The sequence below is a fragment of the Erythrolamprus reginae genome, chromosome 5 (genome assembly GCF_031021105.1).
Source record: "Erythrolamprus reginae isolate rEryReg1 chromosome 5, rEryReg1.hap1, whole genome shotgun sequence".
In the NCBI taxonomy this organism is placed as follows: Eukaryota; Metazoa; Chordata; class Lepidosauria; order Squamata; family Dipsadidae; genus Erythrolamprus; species Erythrolamprus reginae.
In genome coordinates this window covers 7,717,113-7,733,704 of record NC_091954.1, presented here as the reverse complement: position 1 = coordinate 7,733,704, position 16,592 = coordinate 7,717,113, and the positions used below count along the sequence as shown (strand labels likewise).

General features: G+C 42.9%; 1 protein-coding gene across 7 annotated transcripts in view; it reads left to right on the top strand.

Annotated features, from left to right (window-relative positions):
* The window catches only part of KAT6B (lysine acetyltransferase 6B), a 116,981-nt gene that overhangs the window by 55,474 nt on the left and 44,915 nt on the right, over positions 1 to 16,592 (top strand). For 4 of the 7 annotated variants that reach the window (XM_070752030.1, XM_070752029.1, XM_070752031.1 and 1 more), the window contains exons 8-12: positions 1,993 to 2,903; positions 4,159 to 4,280; positions 4,600 to 4,715; positions 5,581 to 5,722; positions 11,382 to 11,543. In XM_070752030.1, the coding sequence (XP_070608131.1) occupies positions 1,993 to 2,903; positions 4,159 to 4,280; positions 4,600 to 4,715; positions 5,581 to 5,722; positions 11,382 to 11,543 (1,453 nt within the window). The remainder of the gene's footprint in view (positions 1 to 1,992; positions 2,904 to 4,158; positions 4,281 to 4,599; positions 4,716 to 5,580; positions 5,723 to 11,381; positions 11,544 to 16,592) is intronic. The other 3 variants (XM_070752034.1, XM_070752033.1, XM_070752032.1) reach the window with 3 other exon arrangements.

Sequence of the window (16,592 nt, the reverse complement as noted above, 5' to 3'; positions counted from 1 at the left end):
TGGTCTTAATGGTATGTAGAGCAACATTCTTTAGAAACTAATTTACTTTAAGTGGCATTTTATGGCCGATATAAAAGTGGTATTTTTATAAGTAATCATCGATGTATGTGTTATATTTGGGGTATCGCCTTCCTCTATATTGTCTGAATTTTGTTTTTATAGTTGTTGCCTTAATGGAATAAATTGGCTTGAAGCTTATCTGTTGTTGTGACCCTCTGGTTGTGTATTGTAGTTGTAACTATGCTCCCGAGGCGAGCATTTTATTTGCCAGATGCAGCCAATAAAACCGTTCTTATAAGTAGGGTTAAACTGTCCTAATTGTATATTATGCTGGGTGAAGTGTATTAACTTTATATTGTATTAGGTCTGTAAATTGCTACCATGGTTATCAAATCGGCATGTAGCCTCAGGGCTCCGTTCCCACGAGAGGTTCTTTAATTCAGAACCTGGCAATATACACTGTGACCTTCTTCAAGGGAGAACATGGTTTACTGGAACCGATTGACTTCTTGTCACTTAGGTTTGACACCTGGGCAGAATTTATTAGAGAGCCTACTGTCACTCTGTTAAGAACTGACTTCTGGCTATCTAAGGTTTCAAGGAACTAGCTGAAAATCAATGTGCTCAGCTTTTTTCTTAAACGGCTATAGCACACAAGCCAGGGTTTGGTTTAAAAAAAAAAAAATTAAGGGAAGTTTCTCTTCTCTACAAAACGTTAGGTGTTGGACCTTTTTATCACTTTTTAAAATTGTTTCTTCTTATTTTTCTTGCTGTGAAATGGCTCCCTTCTGGGCTCTGGGTATGTTTTCCTATCGCAGTAAATGACGTTGAATGTGTATAATTTTAGAAGAGCTGTTCGTGCGTGTGTCAGTTTATATAGTAGATAAAGTAAATTTTTGTGTGCCTGTGTGTAATATATATGTACTCGTATGGCATATATACATAGAATTAAAGAGTATATTTTGCATGTTTAGTAAATAGATAGGGAAATATTATTATTATTATTATTATTATTATTATTATTATTATTATTATTTATTAGATTTGTATGCCGTCCCTCTCCGTAGACTCGGGGCGGCTTACAGCAGTGATAAAAACAATATATAATAACAAATCTAATAGTTAGAATCTAAAATAACAATAATACATTTTAAAAGTCTAAAAAACAAGAAACCCCAATATATAGAAACATACATACCGTCATAATTGTACAGTATCACTTTGAGGGGAGGAGGGGCCAGGCACCCTAACCCAAACTCTTGGGGTGAGTGACGTCAAGTTGGCCACCTTTAAGCCAGTCACATGACCTTTAAGCCACCCCCTGGTCACACAATCGTCAACCTGGTGGAAGGTCTGAAGCATAAAACGTATCAGGAAAGACTTAATGAACTCAATCCGTATAGTCTGGAGGACAGAAGGAAAAGGGGGGACATGATCAAAACATTTAAATATGTTAAAGGGTTAAATAAGGTTCAGGAGGGAAGTGTTTTTAATAGGAAAGTGAACACAAGAACAAGGGGACACAATCTGAAGTTAGTTGGGGGAAAGATCAAAGGCAACATGAGAAAATATTATTTCACTGAAAGAGTAGTAGATCCTTGGAACAAACTTCCAGCAGACGTGGTTGGTAAATCCACAGGGACTGAATTTAAACATGCCTGGGATAAACATATATACATCCTAAGATAAAATACAGGAAATAGTATAAGGGCAGACTAGATGGACCATGAGGTCTTTTTCTGCCGTCAGTCTTCTATGTTTCTATGGAAAAAGAGTCTCATTTGTGACTAATTATTTTTGGTTCTGTTCATCCAGCGTGAATAAAGACGGTTCCTGCATGATTTAAAAAGGGGATTGTTTTACTTGCGCGTAAGCGGTTTCTCATTGCACAGGCTGGATCAGAACAGCTAATTCTCTGGCCACCCAGCTACGGCGGCGTGTTGCTTCTCTGCTCTGACCGTTCTCCTTTTTTCCTCCACTTTTCTTTGCTAGGTCTGTCCCCAGTGCGGAAGGATCCCAGAACGCATTCCCAGGAAGGGGGTCACCTGGTAGGGGTCAAAAGACTAAAGTCTGTACCACACCTTCATCTGGTCATGCTGCATCTGTGAAGGACTCAAGCAGCAGATTGGCTGTTACAGACCTCACCTGGCCTGGTGCCACCGCCACCAAAATCACCACCATCACCTCCACCTACATCCCTGCCGCTACACTTAACGTTAACAAGAAAACCCAGGGTCTCATTGACGGCCTCACTAAGTTTTTCACACCGTCACCCGATGGTCGCAGATCACGAGGTGAAATAATTGACTTTTCCAAGCATTACCGTCCAAGGAAAATGGCCTTTCAGAAACCCTTCTGTACTCCTCATGTGTTGGCTACAGGTACCACACAAAAGCTAAAACCTTCTTCACTTCCGCCCCCGGCCCCCACCTCTGGTCAGAGCCCCGGTTCACCAAAATCCGGCGCTACCATCTCTTCCGGTTCTCCCCAGAGTTCCTCCGGTCTCTCCTTTAGCGGCCTTCCTAATCACAGCCAGCTTTTCGATGGACTTTCTCACATTTACGCTGCCCAGGGACGGTCGCGCCCAAAGGGGCAGCCCTGTTATGCCCCTCCCAAGCGCTGGCATCGCAAAGCGGCCCTCTCTCCCGCGCCCGAGCCCAACCCCGCTTTCTGCGGAAAGGAAGAGATTAGCGATAGGTTGGTTTCTCCTCCCGCCACCACTGGGTGGGCTTTGTCTAGGGGACATGCTTTCAAAGCAGCTGCCGGCTTCGAGCAGACAACCTTCTTTAAAAAGCACGTGGTTCTAGGCAGATTAAAGTATAAAGTGACCCCTCAGGTGGGGACCCCCTCACCAGGGAAGGGGAGCTTGGCAGACGGAAGAATTAAGCCTGATCGGGATGATGGTAAGCAACCGGTCCAAGCCCCCCATTGAACCTGCTATATCCCCTTCCAGACCCAAAATTCTTATTTTGTCACCTAGGTTGCTCTTACTTCCCTCTTATATCGAAGCAGCGAGCATTGGCGTAACTAACGCTAACTAACCCCGCCAAAGTTGCTTCCCCAAACTAATGTTACCCCATCTCGTTTGCCCGTCATGTGTCTGCTGTGGCTTTTTCGCATTCTCATCGCTTCATGGTCTTGCCGGCGCTTCTTTCTGGTTGCATAGCCGTAGCCGCCCTTTCTGTGCTTATGGTCCTGTATGGGCATATGGGTTTAAGATCCCCATTTTGGCATCTCATCTCCTCCTCCTCCTCCATTGCTTTTTTTTCCTGCCCATGTAAAACGCCACCCTGCTACACAATGCTGAATCTGTAAGGTTGTGAAATTTATTCCTTCTGTTTGTTTGCTTTTTGAAACATATTTTTTATGAAGGGGGCGGTGGGAGAATCTGTATTCTTCTATTTTTAATCTACTTTTGATATTCTTTTAAAGATTAGGTGAATGCAACTATGCGATACAGTGTTCCCTCGATTTTCGCGGGGGATGAGTTCCGAGACCGCCCGCGAAAGTCGAATTTCCGCGAAGTAGAGATGCGGAAGTAAATACACTATTTTTGGCTATGAACAGTATCCCAAGCCTTCCCTTAACATTTTAAACCCCTAAACTGCAATTTCCCATTCTCTTAGCAACCATTTGGATTATTACTCACCATGTTTATTTATTAAAGTTTATTTAAAAAATATTTATTAAAGGCGGATGAAAGTTTGGCGATGATATATGATGTCATCGGGCGGGAAAAATTGCGGTATAGGGGAAAAACTCGCAAAGTATTTTTTAATTAATATTTTTTAAAAACCGTGGTGTAGACTTTTCGCGAAGTTCGAACCCGCGAAAATCGAGGGAACACTGTACATTTTTATATTTAGAATTTCACAGTAAAAGCATGAAATGTGTAAAACAGATGTAGCAAAAGGCCTTGGCAGCATCTTTTAAATATTTGCCCAGATTTTGGTTTTTTTAATTGTCAAGAGACTTACAATTGATAGATGTACTATCTCAATGGAAATAAAATTCAAGGGTTTGAAAGCAAGAACTGTCCAGGAAGAGAAACAGGAATTCCATTTTGTTAGTTTAAGGCACTTCTTGCACTCGTGTTGGTGAAGAAATTGCACTCATGTTGGTGAAGGAATTTTTCTCTGCTGATTTTTTAAACAACAGGTACAGAAATCAAAATTAGCATCAAACAAGAAAACTCAGATCTGTTTGTGGTGGGAAGCAAGAACTTTGTTACAGAAGAAGATTTGAATATGTTTAAACAGGCCCAGGAACTGGCAATGGAGGTAAGCAGGTGGGGAGGGTTTAGGCACAATCTTTTAGTAAACAGTAGCAAATAATTTTAATTGTATTGAATTGAATTGTTTGATTCTCCCTGAAATTTAACACTGGGTGTGTATTTCTTCTATTTAAAACAGCCTGTTTTTAAAAAACATAATTTTTAAATGTCTTAGAAGTGGTTAATTTTATCCTTTAATGTTGGCTTTCTGCCTTCTGATGTTAGAAATATAAACTTGAAACATATACAATTACTAACATAACATTGATGGGAATTTTGTAGCTGTTTGTACACTGATACATTTTCTTTAAAACTCTCATTAATAGAAGATTGGTTGTAAAAACGGCGGAGAAGTGAATGGACGTTACCCTTCTGTGATAGAATTTGGAAAATACGAGATCCAGACTTGGTACTCCTCGCCTTATCCACATGAATATGCAAGGTAAGAGAACGTCCCTAAGCATAGGAATACTATAAAGTCATACCTTGTGTTACAAACTTAATTGGTTCTGGGACGAGGTTCTTAAGGTGAAAGGTTTGTAAGACGAAACAATGTTTCCCATAGGAATCAATGGAAAAGCAATTAATGTGTGCAAGCCCAAAATTCACCCCTTTTGCCAGCCGAAGTACCCGTTTTTGCGCTGCTGGGAAACCCCACCTCCGGACTTCTGTGTTTTTGTGATGCTGCAGGGGAATCCCAGCAGGGCAATCCCAGCATCGCAAAAACGGGCGCTTCACTGGCAACGGAAGTCTGGAGGTGGGGTTTCCCAGCGAAGGGAGCATCAGTGAAATTGCAGCATCGCAAAAACACCGAAGTCCTCAAAACCCCACCTCCGGACCTCTGTGTTTTTGCGATGCTGCAATTTCACTGAGGCTCCCCTCGCTGGGAAACCCCACCTCTGGACTTCTGTTGCCAGTGAAGCGCCCGTTTTTGCGCTGCTGGGATTCCCCTGCAGCATCACAAAAACACGGAAGTCCAGAGGTGGGGTTTCCCATGGAGGGGAGCCTCAGGGGAACCCCAGCAGCGCAAAAACGGGTGCTTTGGTGGCAACGGAAATCCAGAGGCGGGGCATCCCAGCGGTGGGTTTGTAAGGTGAAAATAGTTTGTAAGAAGAGGCAAAAAAATCTTAAACCCCAGGTTTGTATCTCGAAACGTTTGTATGACGAGGCGTTTGTAAGACGAGGTATCACTGTATCTGTTTTAAAGAAACAGAAAGAAAAGATTAATTCACCTGGAAGAACTGAAGGTGACGATAACTTGTTTCAAGCCTTTCATACTCTGATACTCTGATTTTAAACCTCAACAGACTATCAAAGCTTTTCTTGTGTGAATTCTGTCTGAAATACATGAAAAGTAAAAATATCCTGCTAAGGCATGGGAAGAAGTGCGGCTGGTTTCATCCTCCAGCCAATGAGATCTACCGGAGGAAAGACCTCTCTGTGTTTGAGGTAGGTGATACTCCATTGTGCTCAGTAAGTACTGCATGTGGCTGAAGATTACGCAATATTTTTGAGCGGTGTTTTTTTCCTCCGAGTATTGGAGTCTATCCCAGTGATGGCAAACCTATGGCACGGGTGCCATAGGTGGCACCCAGAGTCATATCTGCTGGCACCCAAGCTGTTGCCCTAGCTCAGCTCCAATGTGCATGTGTGTGCCGGCCAGCTGATTTTTGGCTAGCACAGAGAACCTCCAGGGGGCTGGAGGAGAGTAAAACATTATTTATTTATCTGTCTGTCTGTCTGTCTGTCTGTCTGTCTGTCTGTCTGTCTATCTACCTACCTACCTACCTAGCTACTTACTTATTTACTTGTTTGTTTGTTTGTTTGTTTGTTTATTTACTTACTTACTTACTTACTTACTTACTTACTTACTTACTTACTTACTTACTTACTTATTGGATTTGTATGCCGCCCCTCTCCGTAGACTCGGGGCGGCTAACAACAATGATAAAAACAACATGTAACAATCCAATCCAATCCTAAAATAACTAAAAAAAACCCTTATTATAAAAACCAAACATACATACAGACATACCATGCGTAAATTGTAAAGGCCTAGGGGGAAAGAATATCTCAGTTCCCCTATGCCTGACGGCAGAGGTGGGTTTTAAGAAGCTTACGAAAGGCAAGGAGGGTGGGGGCAATTCTCCGCCCCGAGTCCGCGGAGAGGGGCGGCATACAAATCTAAATAATAAATAAATAAATAAATAAATAAATAAATAAATAAATAAATAATCTCTGGGGGGAGTTGGCTCCAAAGGACCAGGGCTCTTCACCTGGGTCTCGCCAAACGACATTGTTTAGTAGACGGGACCCGGAGAAGGCCCACTCTGTGGGACCTAATTGGTCGCTGGGATTCGTGTGGCAGAAGGCGGTCCCGGAGATAATCTGGTCCGGTGCCATGAAGGGATTTATAGGTCATAACCAACACTTTGAATTGCGACCGGAAACTGATTGGCAACCAATGCAGACTGCGGAGTGTTGGTGTGACATGGGCATACCTAGGGAAGCCCATGACTGCTCTCGCAGCTGCATTCTGCACGATCTGAAGTTTCCGAACACTTTTCAAAGGTAGCCCCATGTAGAGAGCATTACAGTAGTCGAGCCTCGAGGTGATGAGGGCATGAGTGACTGTGAGCAGTGACTCCCGGTCCAAATAGGGCCGCAACTGGTGCACCAGGCGAACCTGGGCAAACGCCCCCCTCGCCCCAGCTGAAAGATGTTTCTCTAATGTGAGCTGTGGATCGAGGAGGACGCCCAAGTTGCGAACCCTCTCCGAGGGGGTCAATGATTCTCCCCCCAGGGTAATGGACGGACAGATGGAATTGTCTTCGGGAGGCAAGACCCACAACCACTCCGTCTTGTCTGGGTTGAGTTTGAGTTATCCTAATAGGCCCACCAGAAGTTGGAAACAGGCCATTTCCGGCCTCCAGAGAACCTCCAAGGGGCAGGGGAAGCTGTTTTCGCCTTCCCCAGGCATTGAATTATGGGTATGGGCACTCGCGCATGAGTGATAGCACTCTCCCACGCCCTTCCGGCACCCGAGGAAAGAAAGGTTCGCCATCACTGGTCTATCCTAATAGGTTTATTGTACATGGACGTATGATTCTTAATCTTTTCAACTCTTCTAGTGCTTCACATTGACTGTTTCCAGCAGAAAGACGTTTGCTGCTGTTACGGTTTCCTAGTTCCTTTTTTTTGGCTTACAGATTGGTTCATTAATATGAATGATGAAGAGTTCATTGTTTATTTATAAATCACTTATCCCCTGTTGAGAAATGGATTGATAATGGACGTCAAGGTCATTGTTTATATTGGCATCGGCCTACACATATCATTAGCATCCTTCTGCCGCACGAATCCCAGCGACCGGTTAGGTCCCACAGAGTCGGTCTTCTTCGGGTCCCGTCGACTAAACAATGTCGTCTTGCGGGACCCAGGGGAAGAGCCTTCTCTGTGGTGGCTCCGACCCTCTGGAACCAGCTCCCCCCTGAGATTAGGATTGCCCCCACCCTCCTTGCCTTTCGTAAACTCCTTAAAATCCACCTCTGCCGTCAGGCATGGGGGAACTGAAACATCTCCCCCTTGCCCATGTTGTTTTGCTGTTTGATTGATTGTGTGCTTGTTTTTTATATATATTGGGATTGTTTTATGAATTTCCTAACTTAAAATTGTAATTGGATTGGTGGGCATTGGATTTGTCACTATGTACTTTTTTTTGCTATTTTTGTGAGCCGCCCCGAGTCTGCGGAGAGGGGCGGCATATAAATCCAATAAATCTAATCTAATCTAAATCTAATGTAATCCTGCTCACGATTGAAGGGGTCATCTTTCAATGAAATAAAACGATGGGAAAAAATGAAACAAAAATTGAAAAAAATAATTTAAAAAAAATAAAACAATGAAAAACGAGCTGGTGTTTGGCCTCCTAGCTCCCAGTGGAATGGGCAACCTTAATTTATTCCAAGTAATTTATTTAAAGCCATTATGCAATCAACAAGGATTAATCCTTACTTAATCAATGACCAGTAAAAATTGAAAAGAACAAAAACAAAGAGAAGCAAATAAATACAATAATAGCAAAGGAGAATAACTGAAAAAATACAACATTAACTCTTCTGTGACTCTTATTACCTGGGTGAAAAATCTAAAACAGTAGGTATATAATAAAAAGTGTATGTCCCCTACAATTTATTACTGTATTTTTCAGAGTATAAGACGCACTGGAGTAAAAGACACACTTTAGTTTTTGGGGAGGAAAATAGGGAAAAGAATCTGCTTACTAGATATTAATCTGACTAGCATCCTTATTCTGGTCCATTTCAGCACATTTCAGCTTCAACCACAACAACACAAGAGCACACAACAGATTTAAACTTAATATTAACCGCTCCAAACTTGACTGTAAAAAATATGACTTCAGTAACCGAGTTGTCGAAGCGTGGAACTCATTACCGGACTCCATAGTGTCATCCCCAAACCCCCAACACTTTACCCTTAGATTATCTACGGTTGACCTCTCCAGATTCCTAAGAGGTCAGTAAGGGGCGAGTACAAGTGCACTAGAGTGCCTTCCGTCCCCTGTCCTATTGCTCTCCTATATCTCCTATACCTTTCTTCCATTCCTATATCTCTTCTTCTATTCTTTCATTGATATGTTCTATTCCTATAACTTCTCTTCTCTTCTTTCTTAGATATATTTTACTATGAATATCTCCTCTATAACCTTCATCATGTATTTTACTATGTGTATATAGATATATACCCACTAAAACCCTCATTGTGTATTGGACTAAATAAATAAATAAATAAATAAATAAATAAATACATACATACATACATACATACATACATACATACATACATACATAAATACATAAATAAATAAATAAATAAATAAATAAATAAATAAATAAATAAATAAATAAAAATTATTTTATGCCCTGGTTAGGGCCTTAAAAAAAACCTTATTCGGAGAGAGTAACAATGAAAGATCTTGCAAGCCAGTAAGAGCTGGGAAAATCATTAGTACCTAGTTAGGGCTGGAAAGAAACATTTGGAGCAAGTAGAGAAATGAAAAGAATCTGCAAAGACTTAGGGCTTGGAAAACCTTATTCGGAGAGAGTAACAATGAAAGAGCCAGCAAGGTAAGAGCTGGGAAGATCATTAGCATCTGGTTAGGGCCGGAAAGAAATATTTGGGGCAAGTTAGAGCAATGAAAAAAACTACAAAGACAGAGTTTGGAAACACATTCTTGACAGATAGTAACAATGAAAGAGCTTGCAAGAGGATAAGTTAGGTCCCACAGAGTGGATCTTCTCCGGGTCCCGTCAACTAAAGAATGTCGCTTGGCGGGACCCAGGGGAAGAGCCTTCTCTGTGGCGGCCCCGGCCCTCTGGAACCAACTCCCCCCAAAATTAGAATTGCCCCCACCCTCCTTGCCTTTCGTAAGCTGCTTAAAACCCACCTCTGCCGTCAGGCATGGGGGAATTGAGACCCTCTTCCCCCTAGGCCTTTACAATTCTATGCATGGTATGTATGTATGTATGTTTGGTTTTTTATATTAATGGGTTTTAACATCAGACTACTATTGTACACTGCTTTATTGTTGCTGTTAGCCGCCCCGAGTCTCCGGAGAGGGGCGGCATACAAATCCAATCAATCAATCAATCAATCAATAAATAAATAAATAAATAAATAAATAAGAGCTGGGAATATCGCTGTTAGCACCTGGTTAGGGCTGGAAAGAAACATTTCAGTCCTCGGAGAGGGGCGGCATACAAATCTAATATTATATTATTATTATTATTATTATTATTATTATTATTATTATTATTATTATTATTATTTGGAGCAAGTTAGAGCAATGATAAAAACCCTGCAAAGACTTAGGGCTTGGAAAACATTCTTTGCAATTCTTTGCTTACTGGTCATTGGCCAAAATATAAGCTATTAATATACAAAAGGGCAAAAATTCTTACAAACAGAAGAATTTCTCAATTCCTAAGAGATATAAGAATGTCTTTAGGATCAAGTAAATTTCAATCAGTGGCCCAGGTTAGTACAGTAATTAAGGCCTCAGGCTACAAACTGGAAGTCCCAGGAAGTTCTGGGGCAGTTACTCTCTCTCAGCCCTGGGAATCAGGCAGTGACAAATTACTTCCAAAATCTGGCCAACGGAACCGCATTGTCAAGAGTCCAAACTGACTCGAAGGCCCCAAAAATAAATAAATAAAATAGCCAAATTCAATCTGTGCTTGAACGATGTGGAGCTGTCGTTGTACTCAACGTGGGAACCTTTCTTTGTATAATCTTAGCATCTGGAATGCTATATTTAAAGCCCTACACGGCATTGGACCAGAATACATCCGGAACCCCCTTCTACCGCACGAATCCCAGCGGCCGATAAGGTCCCACAGAGTTGGCCTTCTCCGGGTCCCGTCGACCAAACAATGTCGTTTGGCGGGCCCCAGGGGAAGAGCCTTCTCTGTGGCGGCCCTGGCCCTCTGGAATCAACTCCCCCCAGAGATTAGAACGGCCCCCACCCTCCTTGTCTTTCACAAATTACTCAAGACCCACCTTTATCGCCAGGCATGGGGGAACTGAGACATCCTCCCCCAGGCTTTTAAATTTTATGTTTGGTATGTATGTGTTGTATAGTTTTAAATTGTTGGGGTTCTAGATATGCTTTATTTTAATATTAGATTTGTCTCACTGTTATATTGTTTCTATTACTGTTGTGAGCCGCCCCGAGTCTTCAGAGAGGGGCGGCATACAAATCAAATAATAATAATAATAATAATAATAATAATAATAATAATAATAATCTGAAAACCACTCTAAAGCATGCCAGATTAGATTCCTATTTGCAGATGTGAGAGTAATGTTACGTTTTACTTTTTTGCAGCCTCAAGGCTGATAAGCTTATTAAAGCTTAATATAGCTTAAATAATTTGCCCTCGGAATTGATGTCTAATTAGAGAAAATGAACAAAAAATAGCCTAATTTGCATTACCCTGTGTGCCTTTCATCGGAGTTCCTTGTAGAGGTGTGTTGAGCTGCTGCTCTTTGCTAAGATACTGATGTCAATATTCTCTCCTTTCTACAGGTTGATGGGAATATCAGCAAGATTTATTGCCAAAACCTTTGTTTGTTAGCAAAGCTCTTTCTTGACCACAAAACCTTATACTATGATGTTGAGCCATTTCTCTTCTATGTTCTCACCAAGAATGATGAGAAAGGGTGCCACTTAATTGGATACTTCTCGAAGGTAAAAGTTTGCTCTTACTGTTACCAGAGGGTCTTGCTTTTTATGGAGAATGTTTGTTGGGGAAATGGCATTTCAAATAGAAAGGAGAAGAGCCTTCTCTGTGGCGGCCCCGACCCTCTGGAACCCAGCTCCCCCCGGAGATCAGAACTGCCCCCACCCTCTTTGCCTTTTGCAAAGTTCTTAAGACCCATCTCTGCTGTCAGGCATGGGGGAACTGAGATATCTCTCCCGGGGCTATACAGTTTATACATGGTATATTTGTGTGTATGCTTGCTTTTTAATAATGGGGTTTTTAGTGCTTTTAAAATTATTAGATTTGTTCTTACATTGTCTTTGTTATTGTTGTGAGCCGCCCCGAGTCTACGGAGAGGGGCGGCATACAAATCTAATAAATAATAATGATAATAACAACAATGTCATTATCCTTGTGTTCCAAAGACATTGGATTCAGGTCAAAAATCCTTTAAATTGTCCATGTTTGAAGCAGACCCCGACAGTATAATAATGCTTGTTAATAGGAAATGCTGCCTTCAGTCATTTAATTCTCCCCTACTTTATTGAGTTGCATATTTCATATAATTTGTCACTTGCATATAGCCTGTTCGATCAGTGCTTCTCTCATTAGTACCTGGAAGAAACGAGATAAAAATATTTTTTTTAAAAAATAAAAGCCACTGGGGTTTGCAATCCTAGAATCTCAGACCAGATTTAAGGCTATGTTATGTGAAGTCCAGCTCCACAAAACCCAAGAACTGCTATGGACGCTTGATCAGAAATGATATACAATAGCACCTCTAGATACGAGCTGCGCCACATGCAACTATTCCAAGTTACGAGCCGCGACGTGAGCGAAATTTCTGTTCGACACCCGTGCTCAAATTCGGGATACGAGCCGAGCTTCCACTAGGTGGCGCAAGAATCTCCTTGCTTCCGGTTATCTCGGCGCGAAAAACAAAGCCTAAAGGCATTCGTTCGAGATGCGAGTTGATCGACTTACGAGCTCGGGTCTGGAACGAATTAAATTGTATGTCGAGGTACCACTGTATTTTTTTTGGCCACCATTTGCCTATTTACGCCTCCCTTCCCAGCCTCCCACCCATGTTCTTCTTTCTTTCAGGCTCAGATGAAGAGGATGCAGTGTGTGGGACCAGCAAAATTGCCCCAGATTATCCCTGGTCCGGCATTGCCTTACGAAGTGTCTGAGCCTTACTCTATTGCTAAAGGAGCCCTGCTGTGAGTTGACCCATAGCTGTTTGTTGCTTAGATTTGTAGTTAGCAGGAAGGGTTAAACACAGAGGGAGGGAGTTCTCTTCTAGCACTCTTCTTCATCTGTTTGCTGATTGGCCAGGAGTGACCACAGGGGGAGGGCCCAAAAAGTCAAGATGTCAGCCACGATGGTGTGATTGAAGTACTACATAGAAAAAGATGGGACTTGGATCGCACAAGCACTGGCGCTTCTTGACTTCCTTGGTCTCTTCCTACACAGACGCCCCTGTCAAAGATTATTTCTTTTTCTTTTTTAAAAAAAATATATCATAAAAGTGTTTGCGCTCCCTTGCTCTACCTGAAAAACATTCCAGGGTGTTTTATAGAACAGTACAAAGAGATGCAGTGGTACCTCTACTTACGAACTTAATTCGTTCCATGACCAGGTTCTTAAGTAGAAAAGTTTGTAAGAAGGAGCAATTTCTCCCATAGGAATCAATGTAAAAAGCAAATAATGCGTGCGATTGGGGAAACCACAGGGAGGGTGGAGGTCCTGTTTTCCCCCAGGAGATTCCTAGAGAGGCCCCATGGAGGCTTCTCCCTGCCTTTTCCAGCCCTGTTTCCTCCCAGGAGATTCTAAAGAGGCCCCACAGAGGCTTCTCCCGCCTTTTCTGTCCCTGTTTCCTCCCAGGAGATTCCTAGAGAGGCCCCACGGAGGCTTCTCCCGCCTTTTCCGGCCCTGTTTCCTCTCGGGAGATTCCTAGAGAGGCCCCACGGAGGTTTCTCCCTGCCTTTTCCAGCTCTTGTTTCCTCCCAGGAGATTCTCGAGAGGCCCCACAGAGGCTTCTCCCTGCCTTTTCCAGCCCTGTTTCCTCCCAGGAGATTCTAGAGAGGCCCCACGGAGGCTTCTCCCTGCCTTTTCCTGCCCTGTTTCCTCCCAGGAGATTCTAGAGAGGCCCCAAAGAGGCTTCTCCCTGCCTTTTCCGGTTACAGTTTCAGAAGCTTGGGTTTGTAAGTGGAAAATGGTTCTTGGGAAGAGGCAAAAAAATCTTGAACACCCGGTTTGTAAGTAGAGGCGTTCTTAGGTAGAGGTACCACTGTAGATGTTTACGTGGCAGAATAGCAAGACTGAATTATGCGAGTTTCAAGGATTTCTGGATCAAGAAGGGTAAAAGGATTAAATCATCACAGTATGAGATTCCTGCCAGCAACTAGGCTGAAAAGTGTTAGCAGTTGCTTAGTAGGAGAGGCTCGGTGAGAATAAAACAGGCCAAAACTGGACATAATACTTTGGCCAACATATAAAATTTATTTTCCGCCACCTTGGTCCATGTGTCATTTCTCAATAGCACAAATGACACATGGACCAAGGTGCCTGAACATAAATTTTTTAATGTGATCATTTTTTTTTAATCAAGTCCCAGATATAAAAGAGGAGACCAGCTGTTGGTGTACAAAGGTAGTTCTGGACTTACGACTATTCATTTAGTGGCTACTCCAGAGATACAGAAGCATTGGGGGGAAAAGTGACTTGCAACTGGTCCTCACACTTGACAACTGTCATACAAACTCCACGGTCACATGATCAAAAATTGGGCACCTGGTAGTGGGCATGTATTTTTAAATGCTGCAATGTCCCTGGGCCACATGGCCACTGTTTGAGACCTTCCCCCGTTGCCTCCCGGCAAGGAAAGTCAATGGCCGAAGCAGGATTGAGACCCAACCGCCACTCCCATTCATTTAACAATTGCTATTTTTCACTTAACAGCCACGGCAAAGCAGACCGTAAAACGGGGTGCAACCTGTTTAACCAACTGCCTTGCTCAACGGTCTCAGTTCTGGTCCTAGGTCCAGGACTACCTGTAATAAAACCAGCCATTTTTGCTGAAAATCAGTATGATCCGGGGGTGAAATGCTTCCGGTTCACTCGGGCCTATCAGTCACCGGAGACCCAGTCATGAAGGGAGCACGAGGCTCCGCCCACCCGCCCGGATACGCCCATTTGGGTTCTTTGGATCCGCCCACAGTGTTCTGTGCATGTGCAGTGGGTAAAAGAACCCAAATGGCAGCTTCCTGGCGGGTGGGCGGAGCCTCACGCTCCCTTCATGACCGTCTCTCCAACAACCTACAGGCACAAGCGAACCAGGGGCATTCCACCCCTGGTGTGATTGCCCCCCAACCCAAAATCCACTGCCGCTTGGTGCCTCTTAATACTTTCCAAAGAAAATATTCAAATACAGTAGTACCTCTAGGTACGAGCTGCTCTACATGCGAGTATTTCAAGATACGAGCCACGAGGGGAGAGACATCTCTGTTCTATTCCCGAGCTCAAATTCGGGATACGAGCCGAGCGTCCACTAGGTGGCGCAAGAATCCTTGCTTCTGGTTATCTCGGAGGGGAAAAACAACTTGTTCCAGATACGAGCTGCCTCGAGATACAAGCTCCCCTATGGAACGAATTATGTTCGTATCTAGGGGTACTACTGTATTCCAAAAGAAAAATATTCCAGGGAAAGGAATGATTTCAAACCTTGCTTGGACTTTTTTCTTTTCTTTTTCCTCTTTGAAGACTGGACAGCCAGCTGTCCGAACTGGCAGGATGCTGGATTTGAAGACCTCCAAGGTCCCTTCCAGCTGTAGTCAGGGGTCATTGTGAACACCTTCACGGTGGTGCTAAGAGGTCGGGCTACATAGTGTAGCCCCCGTCAAAAGCTGCAGTTAACGAGTCTCAATTCTGCTGGACCGGAACGAGTCTCCGCAGTGTAACCCATCTTGCTGGCTATAGATTTAAGCAACAGCTCCGTAGGGTCCAGGGCATCTTAGGCCTTTCTGCTCGTCCCAGGCACTCCAACCTTCCATCTGGATTTGCCCCTAAAAGGAGAGGGGAAAAAATGTGGCTTGTATGAAGTTATGGGTAAGTCGTAAGTAAGCACAGATGATGACATTGTATGTAATTGTTCCTCGTTGTCGGATGCGCCTCTTAAGACCCTGGCCGCAGGTGCCGTATTCCTGGCTTGGTGGATCTTGACTCAATTTAGCTTTGTATCTGCTCTTTGTTTAACTTGTACCGTTTTGTAAAACTCTTCGTTTTCTTTAAAAAAAAAAAAATATTTTTATTGAATTTTCAAAAGGACAAACAAGGACATACAACACTAAACATTTAAGGAGCTACCATTGCTCCGCTTGTCGTAGAAGTCTAACTAATACAAAAATATAAAAAATCCTAACTGTAATCAGATCAAAGCAGAAATACCACACTTGTAAGTTACATTCTTGTTAGATTTAACTCTATATTTTTAATATTAAACTTATTAATTAAATTTCTTTATATTTTAAAATATTCTATGCTTATTGTTCTGTCTGGGTTCCCCCAGACGCCAACACCAACTAAAAAGAGTAGCCAGACACGCTGGTAAAAAGCAAAGTCATTTTATATCTTTGAAAAACAAACACAGATAACAAAAACTGTTCTTACAAACTGGAATGCTGTGAAGCTTCACAGAAGAGTCACGACGGCCAGACAATACAACAGGCTTCTTGCTGGCACACACACCACTGTAGATAATAAAACCCACGCCTCCCCCCAAGTTTTCAGCCTTCGAGGCCACAAGCCAGAATCAGAGACGCCAAGGATCGAAGCAAGGTTACAGGACTCCCAAAAGATAACTCTCCACAATACAGGAAGGGCAGGCCTGCCTTTTCAACCTTTCTGAGGAGAACCACACCCAAACCCAGCTGTTGCCTATTAGGGATGGAAATACCTGGCTAATTGTCCCCTTCTTTGTGCTGCCCTTCTCTGCCTCATATCTATGATGGCTTGTGCATTCTCATCTAATGACTCCA